The following is a 19956-nucleotide window of genomic DNA, read 5'->3' on the forward strand; positions in this document are numbered from 1 at the left end:
TATCATCTATATCTATATCTAAGAATTAGCCTCTTACTTTTTCTGTTTTTAAAAATGTTCAATTAAAAAACATCATACCCCCCCCCCATTTTTTAAATAAGTTCAGAATATATCCAGAGAATAAGTAAAGAAATTAAGCAGAAGAGAACTGGTACTTCATTTAAATCCATATGCCTGAATGACACTGTTGATATCACTATAGCAAAGTCATATGGTGTGACTCATGTTGCACTGTGTGAATTTTTTCCTATTATGAAGAAAATTGAGTTGTCTGATTTGTTGTGAAGCAAAAGCTCAAGGAGAAGTTTCAATGGGAAAAATTGGGGCCAACATTTGGAAATTGGACTTCCTAAAATATCATCTCTCAAGATTCACATTGATAGTGTACAGAAACTCAGAAACAAAAATCCACTATTTTGAGTTGGACTGAGGAACTTGTTATTAGAAAATCTTGAGGAAAAGCTTAGGAGACAAATAAATGTTGAACTCAAGCGTTCAAATCCCAGTGAAATCAAAATATTGATTGATAGTGCCTTACTTGCCATTAAAAGCAACGCTTCAGGGCTTTCTGTTGCAGATACTAATGAACACATGGTAAGACATGTAAGCATACCAGAAAGCTGGAGAAGTAAAAATTATGCGTTTGAATTTCTTCGAATTATTAGGAGTATCGTCCAAAATGTTTTATGCAAGAAATTGCATCAGAAATGTTGTACATTTGGGCTGCTGATGAAAGTACTGATATTTCTGTCACCAAACATTTGGTAAGTTACTTTAAATATTGGCCTACCATTGATTTGGATTACAAAACCTAATTTGGTGATATTTTGCAATTAGATAAATGTAATGTTGTTTCAATTTTAATTGCTATAAATGAAATAAGCTAGATTTAAAAATGTTATGTTATGATTGGGCCTCTGTGATGTTAGGCAGAAATAATACACAGCAGCACAGTTGCAACATGAAACCCTACACCTAATCCAGCAACATTGTGTAGCACCTCATCAAGATTTAGTGATTTCTGACAAATGGAAAGAAGTCACATTGCTGAGGGACATTGAAACTCTGATGAGAGCTGTCTATTCAGAGTTCTGTAGATCTGTATCAAAAGGAGTTAAACTTCAGCAAATCACTGATGCTTCTGAATACGATTCAGTGGTATTCAGGCCATTGAATGAAATACACTAGATGCTGAGATATTTTGCTGTTCAAGCTGTTGTTTGAAACTATGATGCTCTGTTAGAGTATCTTCAGGAAGAAAAGAAAATTAACCCAATTGCTAAATAGTACTATAAGAAGCTAAATAATTTCAAGTTTAGGCTGTCAGGTTCGGCCAGCACGGCGCTTCGGGGAAGCTTGCAGCCGCACCGCACGAACTCCGCCAGTGCGGAGGGAAAGAGGAACTGAAAGCGCCGCTAATTAATGGGCCACCTGCGCCCAGCCAAACAGGAAAACCGCAGCGGAAGTTTTAACTCCACAGTGATAACGGCACGAGCCAACAATGAGCGGGGCCGCAGGCAGCGAAACAAGATCACCACGCAACTCAGAACCCTCGGGCTTGCACGTAACAGGGGGGAACCAACCCACGCCGGAGGGGACTGCCAATCAAGGACAATGGACCCTGGTCGAACCTGCCATCATGGACAATTAAGGGGGATTATTGGGGGGCTGATAATCCGCAGCGGTAATGCGATCGCGGGGCGAAAAAGCGCAGGAACGGGGGAATATAACGAGTGATGCAAATGTACCAAGCCAGTCCTGGCTTTGCTTGTAACCGCTACGTTACGCATGAGTAAACCTCTTTTGTGAACCACACGTGTCACGGGAGTTTCTCTGTCGAATGGGGCAAACCTTACATAGGCTAGCTCTGAAAGTTTTAAATAATCTAGCATTGTTGTCTCTGCTTCTTCAGAAGAAGGATCTAATGCCTCTTGAAGAACATCATCTGGCAGGAGGCAAACTCAACAAGAGACCAATACCTGGGAAGCTCAATTCAGTGGAGTGAAAAAGTTAAGATCCTATTGGAAGCACAAAGCAATGGTACTGTAGATATCAGTTCTCTTATCACATTTACAAATCTGCTCTGTGTTTGCCTGAATGAAAGACAAAGTTCAAGCCTGGGCTGCCTTTGATAGTGGGTCAACTATCAACTGTGACTTCTCTTTTGGAATTTATTTTGTAAATTTATTTATTTAGCAAAAGTATAGGCTGCCCATCTCATATACATGACTCTGGGCAGCTCACGATTAAGACAGGATAAAAAAAAAAACAATAAAACAACTGGTATTAAAAGGCACAAAAATGACATAAAAATAGCAGCTGAGAAGACTCATAAACACACAAACTAGCCATGACATGGGCTCACCCATGCTATCAGGGCCCCAGGCCATTTTGAACTAAAACCGAAAAGTTCAGTTTTATATTGCTGAACTTTTTGTTGTTTATGAAGCAAATTAAAGGGTAAGAATAGCAGTTTTGGTAAAGCAGATATTTTAATTGATGCAGTCTCACCCAAAATAAATATGTAATACCATCCAGTCATATTTGTCATAACTGTTTCCAAACAGAATGATAATTAGTTTAACAACATTCATATTCTTTATAATCTATGCATCTAAATAATGAAAGCTTATATGGAATGAATAGCTCAACTGATTTAGAGAAAATTTTTTTGAAATTAGCTGGTAGTCTAGAAATGTCCCCAAAGTCTTATCAGTTTCTAAAACCAGATGAAGTAGATTAGATAACACAAGAGCCATGTTACAGGGGGTCCTTGTTTAATGACCACTCATTCAGCAACTGTTCAAACTTATGATGGTTCTGAATGAGTGATACTTATGATCTGTTCTCAAAGTAACAGCTGTCCCAGAGCCTCATGGCTCTGTAATCACATTTTGGGCACTTGGCAACTGGCTCACACTTCCAACTGTCAGTGTGTCCTGCACTCACGTGATTGCGATTCGAGACCTTCACAGCAGGCTTCCAATAAGCAAAGTCAGCCGAGAAGCTGGCAGGAAATGGCAAGTCGTGGTCACATGAGGTCCTTGCATGGTCCTCAACTGGGACTGGAACTGGAACTGCCATTGTTAAGCCATGCAGACACGTGGTTTTTCAACTTATGACTGCATTGCTTAATGATAGAGTTTCCAGTCCCAATTAGCATTATTAAGCAAGGATTACCTATTTCTGCAAATATGTTCATTACCTATTCTTTTTCCTTTACTTCTACTCCTTTGACTTTTCCATTATTTCTTGAAACAACTTTTTGAAACTGAATCTAAAGTGCCCTGCATGGCCCCATTAACTGCAATACTAAATTTCAAATGGCAGGTCATGCACATTCAGACAGGGTCAGAGTACATGAATGTTCATAATTAACCAGGTTTACTCTGGCAGAAGAAATAGTCCATTGAAAATTAATCCATAATAAATAAATCAATAACACAGGAAGGTTGGAAGCAACCACGAATTTGGTTTAGGGTGGGGTTTCCAACTTTCTCTCTCAGGTTTGGGGATTTCTTCAGATCAAGCAGAGTTAGACTGCATAGATGTTCATGAAGAGCTGAGATTTCAGTCTCCAGAACCAGGGAATATAGACTAGAACAAACGAGTTACTCACCTTGCTTAATCAAAACAAAGAGCGCATAGGAAAGGAAGATTAGGAAGTTTATACACAGTCTGGACAGGAGCCCCCCCCCCCCAATTCCATGCTCCCTTAAGCTGTTGACTGGATTTCTGACAAGCAGAAGTTCACAGAGAACGATGGTGTTGGTTGGGGCAGCAATTCTGATCCTTCTCAGTGTGCTCTTCTCTGTCGTCTTTGCGTCCTTTCAAATGTACAAGAAGACAGCGGAGCTGCCTCCAGGACCCACTCCGTGGCCTCTCCTGGGGAACTTATTTCAGAAGAATAGCCTGCCTTTGTACAAATCCTATTCCCAGGTAAGAACAGTTCTTGTTGTGCTGGTTCCTTGCCCTTTTCTGTGACACAAAGCGAACACTCACTGCCTGGAAGGAAAGGATGGATAAGCAAGGACACAATGTAAGTTGTCCTCTACCTGGCCTTGTGTAGTTCTCCATTATTTCCCTACAGGAAAGACAGATGTCTGTAGTATTTTCCTGCCCTTAAATGTAAAAGAGAATTAATATATCGCTTTATTCTCCTATTTTTGCTATTTATTTTTCAGGAAGAAGTCTAAGGTTGGAACTGCCTTAGGGCAGCTTAGTCTAACACCAGAACACAGTACCTAATATCCATTGACTTTTCATTGGAGTGCATTTGGATGCATTTGGATGCATCTAGGATGCATTTGGGGACAAAATGCATGTGAGCATGGTAGTTCTGCAGTTGCAGATATATTAATATAGATATATTTTATGGTCCTCACTACTGTGTTTTGCACCTTTTAGCTAAAATTAAATAAAATTCAGTAGAGAATATTGTAGGTGCATAATAGCTGTAGTGGGTGATACACAGCCTTTCCAGTTCACGCAGCACTTTTCTTTTGGCTTCCTGGCAGTCCTAGCTGTTATCTCTGACCACAACCCACCCAGGTTCCAAGAAACCTTCCCCAGGTGCAGATCTTTCCTGAAGACCCATCCATTTTGGAGGCTTAATTTTGGGCCAAACAGGAAATCCCACTTTCATCCTGGTTTCCCAACATGTTGTTATTAGAGGAAAATCTGAAAGGAAAGCCAGCAAGCGGCCTGATTCCTAAGGGGCTAGCCCTCTGTGAACAGGCGTCATTGCTGAGGTGCCCCCTCTTACATTTCCATAGACAAGCCTGGAGCAAGGGAACCCCCAATATGCACGTGGGGACAAATATGCCTTCTGTACAGTAACCGCATTCTCTCGGTGGGCCTGTGGAATCTTCCTCTCCTTTAAAGGCAGCTGTTTCTCTTCCTTCTTTCCTTTCCCACTTAATTTGTCAACTGCTTTTGTTCCAGCCCTGCCAGGGCAACGTACATACAGTAAGTCTTCAGTAGCTTTGCTAGTCTGCAGCACCAACACTTTTGCTGTGTTACATAAAAATAGGTTAACACACTCTCAAAAGCATAGGATTATTATCTGCAGGCACAGAAACTCTTTCTAGTAAATTAGAAAAAGTATAGACTAGGTTACCAGCTTTGGTAGTACCTGCAGCATAGAAAATATTCTCTGCTAACTGTAAAGACGATACAGAGTGTTTTGGCACATTTGGGTCACTATGCCACAAAAGCAACCAGACCCCAATTCTAGCCAAAGAATGTTTATGCTGTCCTATTGTGAAGTAAGCATAGATGTACAATTTTATTTTATCTTATTCAACCTATCTGTTGTTTCTGTTTTTTTTAGATAATTTTTATTAATTCATTTTCAAACAAATAATGTAAAATAAAATAAGTATGAACAATTTATCATCCACCAAAATAAAACAAAAACATTACACAAAGAAATATATGAGAAAGCAAACAAAAAAGAAAAAACTGTAATTACAACAATATCCTGAGTTCACCTGATCTTGTCATTCTTTAAAAAAAAATGGTAAGCTTTAGTGTTGAACAAGTCTGTCCAAGAATTTTCTCTGATTAACTGAATATAGAACTTTCTCAAAAATTGCTAAATCACACATCTCTTATTTATGTTTCTTGAAACATAACCACATGTGGCTTAAATGATTTAACATAGTTAATAATTCTTGTTCTCTTAGTAAGATCTCCCAGACCGCTAACATTTAAAGGAATAAGTCTACATAGGTCTCCCTTTGACTACATTCTTTTGAAAATTTCCCAGCACAAATTATAATTTCTCAAATCCAGGAAATCCTCTATAACTTATTCCTCAAAAAATCGTTCACTAGGTTATCTGAAGCTTTGGATACAACATTTAGTGCTACTGTTCTTTTTTACTACTTATTCCTCCGTTTCTTCCCTCCAAAACTTTTTAGGCTGATAGTGAAGCCTTGCAGAAGATTCCTTCACTGAAGTTTCTCTTCAGTCCAAGGTGGAAGCTGATGAAGGTCTTCTTGGTCCCCTTTCCTGCCCTCTCAAGCCAAAAAACTCTTATGTATACCCTCTACAACTTTTTTTCCATTAACAATTTTAATTTCTTCCTAACTTGCTGCAAGTACACTTACAAAGTCCTCTAAGAGTTAATACATTTAGTTAAGTTATTTCACTTCTGCAATTAATAGTGGTCCTTTATCTTATATTCTATTGTGCTTCATCATGACCTCCTCTGGAGCCAGGATGGATGTGGTTTTATCTCCATATATAGACTGGTTTTAAGACATCTATCTGTGCAAACATCTTAGCTCTCCTTGATTTCTCATATCACAGCCTAATCAGTTTAAATTTTCAGCCAACTCCATTTGTATTAACATGGTTACATCAGAAATATTGGGAAAATGGTGAAAGATCTGGCCAGATTCTGGCAAATCTCTTGAAGTGGGGAAAAATGAAAAAAAAAATGTGGCAGTCATTAAAAATTAGAATAATAAGATTTACAGGTCTCCTGAAGAGATACATTTTCTATTTTTAATTTTTTACTGAGACTAGTTCAAGACTTTTACCATTATGCCACACTGTTTCTCAAAGGATAATTATAACTACCTGTTACAGTTTACTCAAAAAAAAAATGTGGGCTAATTCATCAGACCTTTTTATTTCTGCCTTCAGCTCACTGAGAAGTATGGCCCTGTCTTTACTGTTTGGATGGGACCAAAACCTCTGGTTGTGCTCTGTAGTTACGAGGTGGTGAAAGATGCTCTGGTGGATCACGCAGAAGAGTTTGGAGGGCGTCCTGATGTCCCCTTTGATGAGAGAGTAACAAAGGGGCAAGGTAGACTCTCTTAGCTTCCCTCATTTGCTTTGACAATGCTTTCACTTCTAGATGTGATGTATCTTACATGAACCATGGGACACAATCAAGAACCTTGGAACTGGGGCACGGAGAAGAAGCCTCCATCTTTTCCTTTCCTTGCCACAATCCCCACAAAAGCTACTATGAGAATCCCAAAGAGGCTCCCATTGATACCATCTCTTTGGATGCAAACTGAGAGATGATTAAAAAAGAAAAATTACACCCCTAGAAGAGAAAGGTGCAGCCAAGGTCCCAAGGCAATTCACCCCGTGCTTTCCATAAGAGCACAAATAAGCAGCAAGTGGCAACAGCCGACTGACCTTGTCTGGGCTTGAAGATAAGCATAGTTGGGTATGATTGTTACTTGGATGGGAGACTCCAGCGGATGCTAGGAATGAAGGATAGATGGGGAAATTCAAATATATCCCAGGGAAAAAAATATTTTTGTGTTGTTGAAAAGACAGTCATAAGGACATGTTCATTAAGTCACCAGAACTCAAACCTGACTTCACATTAATTATATTTATATAAATAGCAACATTTGTAGTTGGTTGACAATTTATTAAGAGATCCATGAGGACAGAAAACCCTCAGTTCTACCTATGTTACACCTTGAAGAGAGGGAAGCTGAATAAAATGATAGAAGATAGAAAGATGATGATGATGATGATGATGATGATGATGATGATGATGATGATAGATAGATAGATAGATAGATAGATAGATAGATAGATAGATAGATAGATAGATAGATAGATAGATCATTTTGTTCTATTTTGGCCATTTGCCTTAGTGGTCCAAATAGGCTCACAGATGCAAAGACATAATCAATCTCTAACAGTTCAGTCTTCAAAAAAAAAAGGGGGGGGGTGGAGAGAAAACAAAATCAATTAAGAATACTAATTTTCCTATGAAAAGGTTATTGTCAAAGAAATACACAGGATAATATTGCCACCAGAATAACCACCAGACTGAGTGTAATCTTTAGTTTCTTATTTGCTTTGGTAGCAATATTATAATTAGGGGAAAAAAACCTGTTAAATGTTTTCTGGCTTTTTCTATCTCATGGAATTACTGAAAGAAGTGTCTGGATTCCTCCACCAGATATTTTGACCTTCTAACCCAGCAGCTGCCAACAATGTGGAGTAGAAGTAAGGAACAAGGAAGAAGATGATCTCATGTGTACTTCTTCAAGGTTGCATTTCTTTGTCTAGGCTGCCTGGGAATGTCAGCACTTCTCTCCCAGCAGCAAGACAAACTCTTGCAGAACACGGATGTGACCTTTCCTCCCTTCCTTCATAGAATAATGTGGTTGGAAGGATCCACTTAAGCCATGGGGTCCAACATCCTGCTTGCACTGGAGTCCAAATTCAATCACCAACAGAGCTACCCAGCCTTTCTTTGAACAGGTCTAGACAGCGTGTGCCTTCTTCAAACATGATTTGGAAAAGGGGCTTCAGACCTCACTGAGGGCAGCAATCTGGCTTCTTTCAGGCTTCCAGGTAAGTCTGCAAAAAGGGCTGCTCCTTTCACAGCCCAGTTCCCATGAATGAATGGATGCCTTAAAGCAGGAGCAGCAACAGCAGGAGCAGCTTTTTCCAGGTTCTCATGGAAGCCAGAAAAAACCAGTGAATTATTGAATGAATAGAGCACTTCCTCTGAATCATTTTTGAATCATGCAGGACCTTCCTATCCAGTGAAGAATAAATCTTTACCTTGCATGATAATACTTCTTTACAGAAGGAAGAGTTGTCATATGGTGTTGAGTGTCAGTCTGCCTCTCCATTTAAGTTTGCTTCCTGAATATGAAATTTGGCCCCTTCTTGTTCACCTCCTTCTTTGCAGGAATTCTTAGCAAGAACGAGACCAAATGGAGGGAGCTGCGCCGGTTCACCCTTTCTACCCTGAGGAACTTCGGGATGGGAAAGACGGCCATGTCCGAGAGGGTGCAGGAGGAAGCTCTGTGCTTGGTGGAGGAAATAGCTACCAGACAAGGTCCTCTTTGGTCCAGCTTATTCCAGAGAAAGCCAAAAGAAAAATGGCTGCTGAGGCTGTTGTCAGAGTTGGGATGGACTCTTATACGGAAAGCGATTCAATTTGTCCTTCTCAAGGAATGCAGCATGAAGAGAAAGGGGAACAGTATTGCACCATAGAGCTGGGCAATGCTATTTCCCTCTATGTATTCTGGCATGGAACAACTATCAGCCAAAATGTTGGTTTGCAGATTAAACTTTAGCATTTTAGATAAAGTTCGCCCCCCCCCCTGTGATCTTTGATGCAATCATTACACTGATAGTATCCATAAAACTCAGCCAAGATGCTTTGATTCATCCACATGCTAAGCCTACCAACAACAGGTGGGTTAACAGATATCACTCAAGGCCTCTTGCCCCATTTTGTCACAAGCTCCACCCCTTGTGTGCATGCAGGCCACATCACAACTTATATACAAATGGGACAGTGCTTGTGTCCCAATGAAGTGAGTCTGCAGGTGTTCTGGGCGAACAGATTAAAATGTCCAGTACTACAAATTTCATTCATCTTTTTTTCAAACTTGAAATGAAATCTGAGAAAATGGATATCCTTATTGTCACCTCTTAATGATTTGGTTCTATTGTCTTTGCAGGGCAGCCTTTTGACCCAAAAGGGATCAGCCTGAATGCAGCTTCTAATGTGATCTGCTCTGTCATTTTGGGTAATCGATTTGATTATGGTGATCAGACCTTCCTGAAGCAGCTGCACACTTTGGCAAATCAAATGGGCTATTTTAACAGTTTCTTAGGACTGGTAAGTTACTCCTATTCTTAAGCCTCCCCTTTTTTAGCAAACATCCTCCCCAAACAGCTTTTGTGAATACAAGAGGAACATAGAGAAAATTCTAAAAAGGGCATATAATTAAGGAATCTCCCATGTTGAGATGAACTTAATGCTGCAACTCTACATTGTTATGAGATCATGTAGAAATAGTTAACATTACAGAATTCTGAGAAATGGAGTAGAAAATGTGAGCAGACACAAGGAAAAGGGCAGGATATTAGGAGCAGACCTGTGCAAATCAGTCCCAAAGTGATTTGATTTAGTGCAATGAGACAGAATGAGAAAAATATTTTTTGGAGCTAATCTAAGATCAATTTGATAAAATATGGTCCACAAGCTAAAACAGACGAATGTGTGCAGAGATGGTAGACTCTCCAAAAGATGTTAATCCTGCAAATTTCAGCAGGATAGCTTCAACTGTTTCACTGCAATAACTGCACTTCCCACTGTATCTCTTTTAAGGAGACACAGCAGGTGTAAGAAAACAGCTGAGCAACATTTTAGTTGTCCAACAAAGAGCCCAGTGCTTAAGGATCTCCTGGTCTTTCCTTCCTGGATACGCAGGGGCAACTCTCAGTGTGACATAAATTCCAGCATTGTGGATTCTTTGTAACACTCTGTGTTAAGAGGACTTCACAATGGACTTAACCCAATTGCAAATAAATGCCAGAGTAGCTGGCAGGTTGTTGACATTCCCTATGGATGCAAGGAGAAGTCTCAAAGTGGTCTGATAGAAATCCTGTTACTGATCAGAAGGAGAAATGTAAGCTTGTAGGTAGAGGTGAAAGGGGGAGATAGAGGAAGAGACTGACCCAAAGGAAGTGGCTTTCATAGCCCCCCTTTCTCAAAGTAGTATATTTTAGCCAACACCTCCAAGGGTCAGCTGGGCATCCATCTATACACCATTGAATGGCTGGAATCTTGCCCAAAGAACCAAAAGAAAAGGTTTCACTCCGAGAGGCATTATGGGTCAGCACTGAGGTGTTATTCAGACTGCCGATAAACAAATTGAAATGCCAACCCAGTTGCCTTAGTATAAATGGGATAGAAAATTCCATTGCACAAGAGAGAGCAAAGGGATGACTTGTTGCCGCATTGCAGAAGTTGAGAGCTGAGGAAATGAGCAAAACCTGTCATCAAGCCATGTTAGCCTTGACTTCGGGCCCTATTATGTGCAGCCTTGCTTAGCAATGCATATTAGGCAATCCCTAAACAAACAAAGCAATACTCATTTGCAGATAATGTTAATTCATAGGCTTGATCCTTCATTGCAAAGCAGGATGCATTTTGGAAGACAAGTATTTTGCTAGCCTTTGGGCCCATTCCTTTATTCTGTTGCAATTGAAACAACATTTTTAACACATTTTACAGTAAACTTTGGGTGGGGTGCAATCATAGTGTTATCTTTCCCTCCTCCCCCCCCAAATCATCCCCCCTCAATCATCTAAATCTGATGAGCTATGTTTTGTTATATTGCCCTTAATATAAAGATGTCTGGTTATAGCTAATAAGCTAAGTCCCCATCTAATTAGGTTTTCAGGTCACCAAGATTCATGTTAGTATTGTCCGACCAATGTGATTTTACTTCTTTTAATGTGGCTAAGTTTTGCTTTACTATATATAAAATATGTCCTATTTTGAACTGTGTCAATGTTATAATGTTCTAATAGTCTATTTCATTTTTATTTAGTTTTATAAGGATTTTATTTGCTGCCTCAGAATTTATCTTCTTCCTGTCTGAGTTAGTCAGTGAGTTTAATAAAGTTGGTTGGTTAGTTGATTGATTGATTGATTGATTGATTGATTACGACTATGTTGCAACTGTTCCTTCTATGCTATTTAACCCCACAATGGTGTGGCCATTTCCTTCCAAGTTGGCACTGCTCTTACCCCTTTAACCAGTCCTTTCTTACGGATTACAATCTGATCTATGAGAGCCAATGCCCTTGTCTCTTCTTCAACCTTCTGGAAAATGAAGCAGACATCCAGAGTACTAAGGAATTTGGGGGGTCAGGCAATTTGGGCCAAGTTAGTTGTTCAGCAGATGTCTGTGTAGTGGAAGGCTCCCATTTTTACAACATAGCAACCAATGTTGTAAAGGGCCATCATATACCATTCCCTTTTCCCTGTGTATTTTCCCTTCCTTATCTCTCCTACTGCCATACATACATGGGAATTTCAGAGCCCACAAACTCCCAGATGCATTTCCTTTCTGCTGAAAATCACCTTTCACCTTCCTCCCTGTTATGCTCCACACGCACCTCCCGTTCCCCTCCCATTCCCAATTTAGCAAATGCACCCAGCATCACACATGCTTTCCAAGAACAAAAGGAGTGCTTCCCTTGCAGTACCCCATGTTAGCTGCCACACCTACATCACAGTGTTGTGGCTGTGAGGGAGAATAGGAGGAGGGAGTGCTACGCATGCCACCTTGAGTTCCTAAATGAAAGATGGGAGATGAGTGAGTACAGAATAGTTATTGCAGCTCAGCCATCAAGGAATTAAAGGTCATTTGGGTCTGGGCCTCGCAGAGGCTGAGCTCTGAGCCTTCTCCTTGGCTCACCCTCTATGTTAGTTGACACCCTCTCTCTAGACACCCTGCATGGCTCAGAGGCATTTATGTCCTTTACAGCTTGTCCTCCTGGCTGGATGTGGCAGAGAGAAGCCAGCAAGCCCATTTCCTCTGACCATGTGCAATGTTGAGTGGCCTTGCCTCCAATGATGCAATGCGAGCGAGCTGCCATCAGATCTTGGGCATCAGATCTCTCACCTCTGAAGTGCAAAGCAAGGCTGCAACTCAGCCCATGAGCTGGACTGCAGGACTTCACTGGACCTAGGAATCATAAGCCAGAGTCTACTGGTCCAGGGAAGTTTGGAGTCAAAAATTTAGTTGGAAGGGTGATTTATCAGATCTCCTTTAAATCAAATCAAAGATCTGCACAGTCCTATTGCCCATTCTTGATGAAGAGTCCCTCCTATTCCTGCCTACAGCATTGTGAACAGTTACACCATTACCCATTAGCCAAGTTCACTGGAAAATTCCTCTCTGAATTTTTAAGCATTTGGTCTAAAAAGATAAGGCTGTACAATATAATCTATTTTACAGGTCTACAATACTTTCCCCAAATTAATGGGCTATTTTCCTGGGAAACACATCAAGATTTTTTCTGATTCTGAAAAAGTCTGTGATTTTATCCGTGAGAAGGTGGAGTTCCACAGGAGGACATTGGATCCTCAGAACCCCCGTGACTATATTGATTGCTTTCTTATTAAGTCAGAGAAGGTAGGTATATTAAATGTTTTTATTATTTGTGCAACTCCCAAATATCAGGAGTAGTCCCAACAAGAAACCAATTCTCCAACTTCTCTCTTCATTCTTGGACAACCTCTACTTGTCCAGTTCTTGATGTATACTTCTTTCTATTTGTAGTTGCTGCCACTAAAGGCTATATTAGGTTCCTAATACTTAGTTCAATATTTTTCCCAACAAACCAAAATAAAATGTAAAATCTGTATCCCCCCCCCTCTAAAATTTGGTTTTCCAAAGACATTGTCTTAGAGGTCTTCTACAAAGAGGAACAAAGATAGGTTCTTGGAATCATCATATACAAACAGTTTCCATTAGAATTAGGTCTCAAATACAACCTCCAAGCTTCTTTGTTTGGACCATTGTGTTTTCTGAACATACACCATCAGAGCTACTTTAGCCTAGCTATGAACAATAACCATAGTCTAAGTCAGAGTACTCCAACAGTCCAGTGTGGTAAATATACCATTGGTGGTCAGATAATGATCTGGACTAGCTGTTTTTTGCATCAGCATTAAATGCCAACAAAGACATACCACAGGATTAAAAATATATTCCAAAATCAGTTTGAGTGAATTAAGCTTTCTTTAGTTTGACAGAGTATCATGAAATATCTCAATTTCAAGTAGAATTTTTCCTTTTCTCTTTCTCCTTCCTCAGAATTCCTCAGAAGATTTTTATACCATTGAAGATCTTGTCATGTCTGTCTATGTAATCTTTTTTGCTGGGACAATAACCACAAGTGAAGCTTTGTTCTACAGCCTTTTGGCAATGGCTAAATTGCCACATATTCAAGGTACAGATATACCCATGAAAACAGCAAAGGCAATTATGAATACCATTATTAATCTCCCAATAAAGACAGAAAGGTTATTGCATCTGCAGACAGCCATCCCGTGGTGCTGTTTCAAGTGTAGAAGGGATGGATATGGAGCCACCTTTACAAGGCTGCAGTGAGGAATACTCTAGTCATCTGGTCGATAAAGTCACTTGAATTCTGCCCAAGTTAGACTCTGGCCTTGATGCACATCCCTTGGAATTGGCTGAATCTGAGTGTGGCTTTGTTATCTGGGCAGAATTGGATCCTGTTAGTCCAGAGGAATTCAGGGTTCTTGGAGCAGTGAACTTGGCTGTGTTAGACCCATGTTCCTCCTGGTTACCTAAGGTTTCTTGGGAGATGACATGTGGTTGGGTCTCAGCAGTGGTGAATGCATTCATGAGAGATGAGATGGTCCTGCTGATGCTTTCATTCTGTATGGGGTTGGGCAGAATTGGTGTGCAACTTGGGTGTCCTCCTGGATTCATGGCTCCTGTCTGAAGAACAAGTGGCAGTTGTGATCAGAGGGCTTTTACAAATCTTTGTGTTGTGTGCCAGTTGCACCCCTTCCTGAACCAAGCAAACAGTCACTCATGCTTTAGTCACCTTCTTTGTGGACTACTCCAATGTGTTCTACATGGAGTTGCCCTTAAAGAATATCCAGAAACTGAATTTGTCAGAATGCGGCAGTGGGAGCAGTTATGGGGGTATTTAGATATGCCCATGTTATACCTTTGCTTTGTGAGCTGTACTGGCTCCCAGTAGGCTTCTGGGTGCAATTCAAGGTGCTGGTTGCCGCCCATAAAGCCCTTCATGGCATGAGGCAAGGCTTTCTCCAGTTATCTCCCCATCCCATCAGATCTGGCAAGAGGTGCATGCCCTGAGTCCTACTGATTAGAGAATGTCACCTTGCCGTACCCAGGAAGTGCGCTTTCTGTCACAGTAGCTGCTCTCTGGAACACCACACCACCCAACATTAGCTTAGCCCCTACCCTGTTGGCCTTTTGGAGAGCCTTTAAGACCTGGCTATTTCACAAGCCATGGGTATTGGAGGGTTAGTTGAGACCAGGTGGATTGGTTGCTGGTTTCCTCAGATGCCATATTAGTTTTATTTTTCTCTTCAGTTATTCTTTGGTTTGTATGGTTTTTAAATTTTGTAAGCTTCCCAGATGCAGGAGATCAAGGCTATCAGGAAGGAGGGGGTGCATTCCAGGAGGGGAAAGGCGGCAATAGGCAACACATTCTGCAGGGGGAGCATGGGAAGTGAATGAGGTTCAGGACAGCCACTCCCTAGAATCTCACAGGGCATATCCACTAGTTGCTGTAGTGTAGATGTAGTTTGGCAAGATCCTGTCTATAAGGTGTAAGCTAATAAAGGGACTGGACTGGACTGGACTAGACTGGACTTGACTATTTCATCATCGTTCTTGGGCTGGGCCTGACATCAGAGTTGCATTAGTGTGATTGGTGGTCATATAAACCAATGATATTAATAAAATAAAAAACAAAGAGTCAAGCTCTGCTTATAGAAACTGCATTTATGCAATTGTCTTGGCAGTGTCAAAAACTTTGTTTGACACTTCCAGGATGTTATTCAATTTTCTAGTCTAGCCTACAGCCCTGGGAAATTCATGGGTCCTCCACCAGATCTTCTAGAAAATGAGATTTCATAAAGCTTTTGAATCAGTCTAAGCTTCCTTTTATAAAGGATAGGACAAAGCAGACAACTGAATTAATTCACAATTGCTTTATGGAGTTCTATTATTAATTACATTTAAATTATTAGATTAATAATGCCAGGGCGTTCAGATGGATGTGTGTACACATTTTTATTAGCAGATGCCTAGGCACCTAAAATTGGATAACTGGACCAAAATGAGACAATTAAACAATGGCTTCTTCAGAGGCCAAATCCTCAAGCCTGGGGTTCTCCAAAGACACAGGCATGTCATGCTCTCATAAGAACAGGGAGTTAAATCTAAGACTACTTTGGTTCAAGTTGCATCAAATGGAGTGTTGGCATAGTCCAACAGCAGCACCATTTAAATGCCTCTGAATCATCTGTGAGAAGAGTCACAAATACAATATACAGTGGTACCTCTACTTACAAACGCCCCTACTTACGAAATTTTCGAGATACGATCAGCTCCGGCCGCAAAAATTTACCTCTACTTAAGAACTTGCCTCTACTTATGAGCCATTTTCCGCCCATTCCACGTGGTCCGTGGCCATTTTTCTGCCCATTCCATGTGGTCCACGGCCGTTTTTCCGCCCTGCCGCGTGGTCAGTGGCCGTTTTTCCGCCCCTGACGCATGGTCCGCGGATGCCGGAACGAATTAACAGTAATTACATTGAACCTTATGGGAAAATTTACTTCGACTTGCGACCAACTCGACTTGCGATTAGAGTCACGGAACAGATTAAGTTCGTAAGTAGAGGTACCACTGTACTTTCCCAGAAGATGGTTCACTATTTCTGAAGATGAAAACATTGTCTAGTTATCACAATTTTCTATCTATCTGCTTTAGTAGAATATGTCCACGAAGTTCACTAGAGCCCTTTGAGGGAGACTGCTATGTGGTATGCAGTATACTTCTTGTTACAGCAAGTACAGTGGGGCAAAAAAGTATTTAGTCAGCCACCAATTGTGCAAGTTCTCCCACTTAAAAAGATGAGAGAGGCCTGTAATTTTCATCATAGGTATACCTCAACTATGAGAGACAAAATGGGGAAAAAAATCCAGAAAATCACAGTCTGATTTTTAAAGAATTTATTTGCAAATCATGGTGGAAAATAAGTATTTTGTCACCTACAAACAAGCAAGATATCTGGCTTTCACAGACCTGTAACTACTACTTTAAGAGGCTCCTCTGTCCTCCACTCGTTACCTGTAGTAATGGCACCTGTTTGACCTTGGTATCAGTATAAAAGACACCTGTCCACAACCTCAAACAGTCACACTCCAAACTCCACTATGGCCAAGACCAAAGAGCTGTTGACGGACACCAGAAACAAAATTGTAGACCTGCACCAGGCTGGGAAGACTGAATCTGCAATAGGCAAGCAGCTTGGTGTGAAGAAATCAACTGTGGGAGCAATAACTAGAAAATGGAAGATATACAAGACCACTGATAATCTCCCTCGATCTGGGGTTCCACGCAAGATCTCACCCTGTGGGGTCAAAATGATCACAAGAACGGTGAGCAAAAATCCCAGAACCACATGGGAGGACCTAGTGAATGACCTGCAGAGAGCTGGGACCAAAGTAACAAAGGCTAAATCAGTAACACACTACGCCGCCAGGGACTCAAATCCTGCAGTGCCAGACACGTCCCCCTGCTTAAGCCAGTACATGTCCGGGCCCGTCTGAAGTTTGCTAGAGAGCATTTGGATGATCCAGAAGAGGATTGGGAGAATGTCATATGGTCAGATGAAACCAAAGTAGAACGTTTTGGTCTAAACTCAACTCGTGTCTGGAGGAGAGAGAATGCTGAGTTGCATCCAAAGAACACCATACCTACTGTGAAGCATGGGGGTGGAAACATCATGCTTTGGGGCTGTTTTTCTGCAAAGGGACCAGGACGACTGATCCATGTAAAGGAAAGAATGAATGGGGCCATGTATCGTGAGATTTTGAGTGAACACCTCCTTCCATCAGCAAGGGCATTGAAGATGAAACGTGGCTGGGTCTTTCAGCATGACAATGATCCCAAACACACCACCCAGGCAACGAAGGAATGGCTTCATAAGAAGCATTTCAAGGTCCTGGAGTGGCCTAGCCAGTCTCTAGATCTCAACCCCATGGAAAACCTTGGGAGGGAGTTGAAAGTCCGTGTTGCCCAGTGACAGCCCCAAAACATCACTGCTCTAGAGGAGATCTGCATGGAGGAATGGGCCAAAATACCAGCAACAGTGTGTGAAAACCTTGTGAAGACGTACAGAAAACATTTGACCTCTGTCATTGCCAACAAAGGATATATAACAAAGTATTGAGATGAACTTTTGATATTGACCAAATACTTATTTTCCACCATGATTTGCAAATAAATTCTTTAAAAATCAGACAATGTGGTTTTCTGGATTTTTTTCCCCATTTTGTCTCTCATAGTTGAGGTATACCTATGATGAAAATTACAGGCCTCTCTCATCTTTTTAAGTGGGAGAACTTGCATAATTGGTGGCTGACTAAATACTTTTTTGCCCCACTGTATGTGAAGAAGGCCCATATATTTACTGAAACCTTTGCCAATCCACTTTATTAAGTGCCTCAACATTTATTAAGTAATGTAAGATCCTTTTCAACCTGTATATAATTGGTTGTGAAAATACCTTTAAAGCCTTCTTCCAGATACAGCTTTCAAGAGTTGATATGGTTTCCATCGAGAAATGATTTCTGAGGAGAAAGAATCATTATTTTGCCTAGAACTGTCATCTCTGTATGTGTTTTGAAAAAATATGCTTGTATCCAGACAGAAAGCTGATTGCAGGTACAAAAATTTGAGAAAGTAAAAGGCTTTTGCTCTCTGTGAACAAGTAGATTTAACCTTCCAGAATCATATCTCCTTAATATATGTATATATCTGAAATTACAGCTAAGGTGCAACAGGAGATTGATGAGGTGGTGGGTACAAACCGTACTCCAAACATGGAAGACCGTTTAAGGATGCCTTTCACTAACGCGGTTGTCCACGAGCTTCAACGGTATCGGAAAGGGAGCCTTGAGAATTTTCCGCGGGAAACAACTTGTGACACAAAATTCCGTGGTTACAACATTCCCAAGGTATGGTGATACAACTATTTATGAAGGTACTCTAGGGAAGAAAAGAAAGAATGACTTAAATCCTTCATATTCCAGGCAGTTTGAATAACAGAGCAACTCAGAGAAATATGTATTAAAACAAATGACTACGCCTTCCCTCCATGTTTATGGAGGATTGGCAGAGTGGTACTCACTTATTGCTTTTATTTTAGGCAAGTGAGAACTGAAAGCTCTTTCTTCTCCGCATGAAGTAGCATCAACTAATGAAATATGTTTCTTCCTCTTCCTCTAGCACATGGCTGTCACTGCAATGCTGACCTCTGTACATTTTGACCCTCTCCAGTGGGAGACTCCAGAGAGGTTCAACCCAGATCATTTTTTGGATGAAAAGGGCCAGTTCAGGAAAAGAGATGCTTTCATGCCATTCTCAGCAGGTAGAGTCCTCTGGAAGGCATTGGATGTGTTCTAAAGTAACATGCTTACTTGGTCCATGTTATTCTTTTATCAGACACAATTCCAGCAAGTATACTTCCCAAATAAGCTTTGTTTTCTTCTTTGCTATTGCAGGGAAACGGGCCTGTCCAGGGGAGGCCCTGGCTCGGATGGAGCTCTTCCTGTTCTTCAGCACTCTGCTCCAGAAGTTCACCTTCCATCTGGTTGGGGACAGTAAAGAGAAGGATTTAATGTCTTTGTACTTGAACCTCAGGAATAAGGATCAATACCCCCTTATACGAGCCATTAAACGTTCAGTGAACACTTGTGTTCAATGATTAGGAGGAGGAAAGAACAGAGTTTGAAAAAACTATCATTTTCAGAACACTAGTATTAAGAAATTCATTCTTTCTTTAATCACTTCTCTGCAGCAGATTTTTGAGAGCATTGCTGGATATTAAAGAATGTTGAAGAAAACACATCTTCTAAACTACTTCTCCTTCCTATTTCTTAAAATGTTCTACATAATCAGTTACTGATCACTGTTTTTTAGAGTTCATGTTGCATATTTTTGGTAGCAATTTGTTGCTTTGCCCAGGTTACATTCGTAAAAGTAGTGTTTTAATAAAATGGCATGTTATTGTAAGTGATATTGGAAAGTCATGTTCACTATCCACAGAACATACTATTCAGCAATCACAAGAGCTTACGATAGTACCTCTGTGTTGTGTTTTGGTTTGGCAGAAATTTCACTTACCTGGAGAGAGAGATGCCTCAGGAGGCCTCATTTAGTGTAGAGCAGTGTTTCTTAGCCTTGGCAACTTTAAGATGTGTGGACTTCAACTCCCAGCCCAGCCAGCAAGTCTGGCTGGGGAATCCTGGGAGTTTGAAGTCCACACATCTTAAAGTTGCCAAGGTTGAGAAACACTGATCTAGAGGATATAAACCTACCTATGTCTAGACCCTTTGAAATGGGAAATTCTCAA

General features: G+C 40.8%; 1 protein-coding gene across 1 annotated transcript; it reads left to right on the plus strand.

Annotated features, from left to right (window-relative positions):
- The first annotated feature begins 3486 nt into the window (after positions 1-3486).
- Positions 3487-19616, plus strand: LOC103054127 (cytochrome P450 2C5-like). Its single transcript, XM_088133465.1, has 9 exons — positions 3487-3939; positions 6655-6817; positions 8684-8833; positions 9465-9625; positions 12762-12938; positions 13623-13758; positions 18372-18559; positions 18831-18972; positions 19106-19616. The coding sequence occupies exons 1-9, from the start codon at positions 3763-3765 to the stop codon at positions 19306-19308; spliced, it is 1497 nt and encodes a 498-aa protein (XP_087989591.1). The 5' UTR covers positions 3487-3762; the 3' UTR covers positions 19309-19616.
- Positions 19617-19956: the final 340 nt, after the last annotated feature.

Source organism: Python bivittatus, unplaced genomic scaffold, assembly GCF_059951505.1.
Source record: "Python bivittatus isolate LINGU-HERP-01145 unplaced genomic scaffold, Pbiv_v1 ctg000080_np1212, whole genome shotgun sequence".
NCBI lineage: Eukaryota > Metazoa > Chordata > Lepidosauria > Squamata > Pythonidae > Python > Python bivittatus.